We start from the raw sequence: 4,645 nt of genomic DNA, 5'->3' as shown, positions 1-4,645 counted from the left end.
GTTTATCAAACATATTGAAGTTTGATATCATTTCATTCATGAATTGGTTAATAAAAGAGAAATTTAAATGGACTGCTATAGTATGAAAGATCAACTTGTCGATATCTTTATAAAAGCTTTGGGAAAGGAATAATTTTATTTCTTTTATTACAACTTCAAGTTATAACTATTTTAAAGGGGGTATGAAAAGATTAATTCAGATAGTTATAATTAGATAAAATAAAAGATTAAAATTTAGATTAAAATAAATAGATATCGGTGAAAACATTTATTAGGATACGATAATTTTTTTATTATTTAAAAAAAATAAATAGATGCTTTTTAATCAATCTAAAAACTAGCATTTTGAGAGCTGTTAACACGTACCGAGAATCACGTATCACCACCCTTCAACTGCCTTAAACAGATCATCCTCTCCATTTCCTTCCTTCTCCTCCACCCTTTTAGAAGGCCATAAACGAGGTCTCATCCTCCTCCCTATAAGAAGGCCAATCCTTGTGAAGGAGGCGATATCATCCTTCGCTTACCTCCAACATGGCATTCCACAGCTGGCTTCTCGTCATCACCTTCGTCCTCTCCATGGGCTTCCATTGCGAGCTGGCCGGAGCTCGCGGACACCGGCAGCTGCTGCAAAGCCTCGAAGCTACAAATGATGGGGTGTGCACCGCCGTCGTGAGCCCTCAGGGTTACGAGTGCCAAGAATATGAGGTAGCCGAGTGCAGATAAATGTGGATGGATTGATGATTGATGCGGGCATGGCATGAGTGGTTGAAGTTTGCTGCGTCCCTTGCAGGTGAAGACGCAAGATGGGTACATACTGACCATGCACAGGATCCCACAAGGAAGAGGAGGCGGCAGCCCGGGGAAGAGGCAGCCCGTGCTGCTGCAACATGGACTCCTCATGGTAAGTTTCCTTGAGCAATCTGCATGTGTTGCTATGCATGCATGCACAGTACGCGGTCTTCTTCGTCATTCCTCTTATGATGATATGATGATTGACGATTGATGGGTGATGGCAGGACGGGTCGACGTGGCTACTGAATCCACCTCAACAATCACTGGCTTTCGTACTTGCAGACAACGGATTCGATGTATGGATTACACACGGCAGGGGCACCAGGTGGAGCCGTCGCCATGAGTCTCTCGATGCATCAAACCCGGTTAGTCATCTTCTCTACATTGCTGCTTATGAAGTCCTGAGCAGGTCGTTGGTATAATTAGCATCAACCTTTTGTTGTCTCGCAGGCTTATTGGGCGTGGTCATGGGATGAGTTGGCCAGCTATGATTTGCCTGCTACTGTGGGCTTTGTATTCCAGCAAACTGGGCAGAAGCTGCACTACGTTGGTCACTCCATGGTAGGAGACTTTTCTTTGAATTACTTTAATGCCAAACATATCATCCTTGTATGTTCATGTTCTACTACTACCACTGCTACTACAACAACATTTTTATAACTGTGTGGCGTTGGATGCTACAGGGAACTCTGACAGCTCTAGCAGCATTCTCTGAAGGGAAGCTGGTGGATATGATCAAGTCAGCTGCCCTTTTGAGTCCGGTGGCCTATCTGACTTACATGGCAACTCCAATCGGAGCAGCTGCAGCCAGCGCATTCTCAGGAGAAGTAAGAACGAGTTCACAACACTCTACCATTTCACAGCACTGATTTTTCTCATCAAGGGAGCTAGATCATTATCTTCTTCTAATTTACCTACGTCCAGTGCTGTGTCATAGCTTTCTTGCTTTTTCTTGCAGATGTTGGGAGCGCTTGGAGTGGCAGAATATAATCCTAAAGGGTACGTAAACTGACATATCCCTCTTGTTGTCAGAAGAAATGTGCTGACAAAATCATCAGAGGCCTTATCAACATGAACGACCATATATTGAGTGATGTTATCGTAAAAGCTCTTCTAATTCAAGTGCGTTCCTAATGGATAAACAGGCCAGTTGGAACCCATTTTATGGAGTCCGTCTGCGCCATGCCGGAGGTGAACTGCTACGACTTTATGGCATCATTCACAGGTACGACAAATTATTCCGGTGATAATATTCCGCAACTTAAGTTTGATTTGACTTTAAGTTTAATATTCCGCAAATTATTTATATATATATATATATATATATATATATATATATATTGTAGTCTTCAATTAATTTACATATGTATTGACTTTTCCTTCCTTATTCTGCACACACACTCGCTTTGGATGTAGGGCCAAACTGTTGCCTTAATTACTCCAGTGTTGACATCTTCTTGAAGTATGAACTCCAGCCTACATCTGTGAGGACACTCGTCCATTTTTCACAGAGTCAGTCAGTCCGATACAAATCTAAAATATCATATAATTGAGCTACCTAGATTTCTTTCTCACAAGGGAGTATGTATACCTTTCTTTGAGTACTAACAGCATTCAGACGTGGAGTGATAGCAAAATACGACTACGAGAGCAGTATGGCCAACATGGCTGCGTATGGGGAGAGCAGCCCACCCGAATACCACATGTCCAACATTCCACACGACCTGCCGCTGCTGCTCAGCTACGGCGGCGGGGACATGCTGTCGGACGTGACGGACGTGCAGCTGCTGTTGAACGATCTCAGCAACCATGACGCCGACAAGCTCGTGGCTCAGCTGGTGAAGGAGTACGCACATATGGACTTCGTGATGGCGGTGAATGCCAAGCAGCTCGTCTACGACGGCCTCATCGCATTCTTCAACAAACACAGTTGATAGGCTTCTTCCTGTTGCAGCGCTTACTTATAACCATATGCGAATGGTGAAGGACAAATGAGCGATTGCTGCTGACTTGACATTTTTGGTCTATTGAGAATTCACAGTAATTATCTAGGTAATTCTCAAGTTTTTAAGTAGTTATATAACTCATGATCTAGTAAGTATAGGATAATTCATATACTTAACTCAATCATGGGTGACATGATAAAGTGAGGTAGTTACTACTAGGTTCTATAAATATGATCATAGTTTATGAAGCAAGAGAGGTATGTGTACTTGGGAATATCTTGTAAGTGTTCTATGTCTTACCTCTTGTTTAAATACTACATCGATTTTTTTAATCGAAATGATTCTTTTTAATTACATCGCAGTATTATGCTTTTATCGTTTCCTTGCTCCTCCATCTCCAATATTTTGTGGTATCAGAGCTAAGTTTCAGTTTAAACTAGGTATTATAGCTTTCAATGAGATAATCTTCTCAAGAGTTGCAGTGGCGTCAACCTCAAAGCAAGCTTAGTTGATTCAAAATGAATTTCAAGACTCATCAAGGGTTATTAAGGTAAAACTTCAAACCCTTCGTCGTGAGTTTGAAATTTTGTTCATGAAAAGCAATGAATCAGTACAAAATTTTCTTTCTCGAGTGATTGAAATCGTTAGTCAAATGAAATTTTATGATGAATATCTTCATGATCATATAATTATTGCAAAAATTTTGAGAAGTTTAACTCCAAAATTTGATCATGTTGTTGCCGCACTTGAGAAGTCAAAAGATTTATCTACATTTTTATTAGATGAACTAATGGGTTCCTCGTAAGCACATGAAGCAAGGTTAAATATGTTACTTAAAAAAGTGAAGAAAATATATTTCAGGTCTTCTACTTCAAAAGAAGACAAAAAATCAATAGGAATAAGACATGGCAAAGGAGGATTTTGTGATAGAGGAAATAGAAGAGGAAGAGGAAGATGACACTTAGATGGGCATGATGAATAAAAGCAATCAAATTATAATAAAAAAATTATAAAAGTAGAATTCAATGTCACTATTATAAAAGGTTTGGTCACATGGAGGCAAATTGTTAGAAAAGAGAAAAGCAAGCAAGGAAAATGAAGAAAATAATAAATTATTTTTTACTCAGGTTAATGATATCTCAAATGATATTTGATTTTTGGATAATATATATTCTAATCATATATTAGGCATAAGATCAATATTTAGAGATAGTAATGAAACTCTTGAAAGTTAGAGCTAGAGCTGATGATAACAAGCAAATTCAAGTGGAAGGGAAATGAACAATTAATGTGAAGACAAGTCAAGGGAAGGTAAAATACCTTAATAATATTTTTTTTGTTCCAAGTTAATCACATAACTTATTGAGTGTTGGACAATTGATAAATGATGGATATTAAGTTATATTTGATGATGGTTTATGCACTATTAAAGATAAAAAAATATAGCCTAATTAATTACGGTAAATGTTTGTATGATGCAAAACAAGATGTTTCCACTTAATGTTTCAAATATTGAAAAGCATGCTCTTATTGAAACTTAAAAGAATTAATCTAATTTGTGATATTTAAAATATGAACACCTTAATATTAAAGGTTTAAGGTTGTTAAATAAAAAAAAAGATTTTCGGACTACCCAAAATCAATACGCTTGGTGTTTGTTAAGGATACATTTATGACAAATAAAGTAAAAAATTATTTCTTGTTGGAAAAGCATGGAGAGCATCTAATTGTCTTGAATTAATTCATGCTGACTTATGTAACCTATGAATACAAAATTATTTGATAAAAATCAATATTTTCTATTATTTACTAATAATTATAGTCGTATGAGTTGGGTATATTTTCTGAAACTGAAATCTAAAACATTTGATAATTTAAAAAAAATCAAGGTACTTGTAGAAAGG

General features: G+C 37.5%; 1 protein-coding gene across 1 annotated transcript; it reads left to right on the top strand.

Moving 5' to 3' along the window:
* The first annotated feature begins 534 nt into the window (after positions 1-534).
* On the top strand, positions 535-2,729 carry LOC103974561 (triacylglycerol lipase 2-like). The gene is made up of 9 exons (XM_065107210.1): positions 535-708; positions 794-904; positions 1,020-1,160; positions 1,246-1,356; positions 1,479-1,622; positions 1,754-1,794; positions 1,941-2,020; positions 2,212-2,307; positions 2,407-2,729. Exons 1-9 carry the CDS (start codon positions 535-537, stop codon positions 2,727-2,729), a joined length of 1,221 nt encoding a protein of 406 aa, XP_064963282.1.
* Positions 2,730-4,645: the final 1,916 nt, after the last annotated feature.

This window comes from Musa acuminata, chromosome BXJ2-5 (assembly GCF_036884655.1).
Source record: "Musa acuminata AAA Group cultivar baxijiao chromosome BXJ2-5, Cavendish_Baxijiao_AAA, whole genome shotgun sequence".
NCBI lineage: Eukaryota > Viridiplantae > Streptophyta > Magnoliopsida > Zingiberales > Musaceae > Musa > Musa acuminata.
Note: the sequence above shows the minus strand (reverse complement) of the source record. Positions and strands in the feature narration are given on the sequence as shown.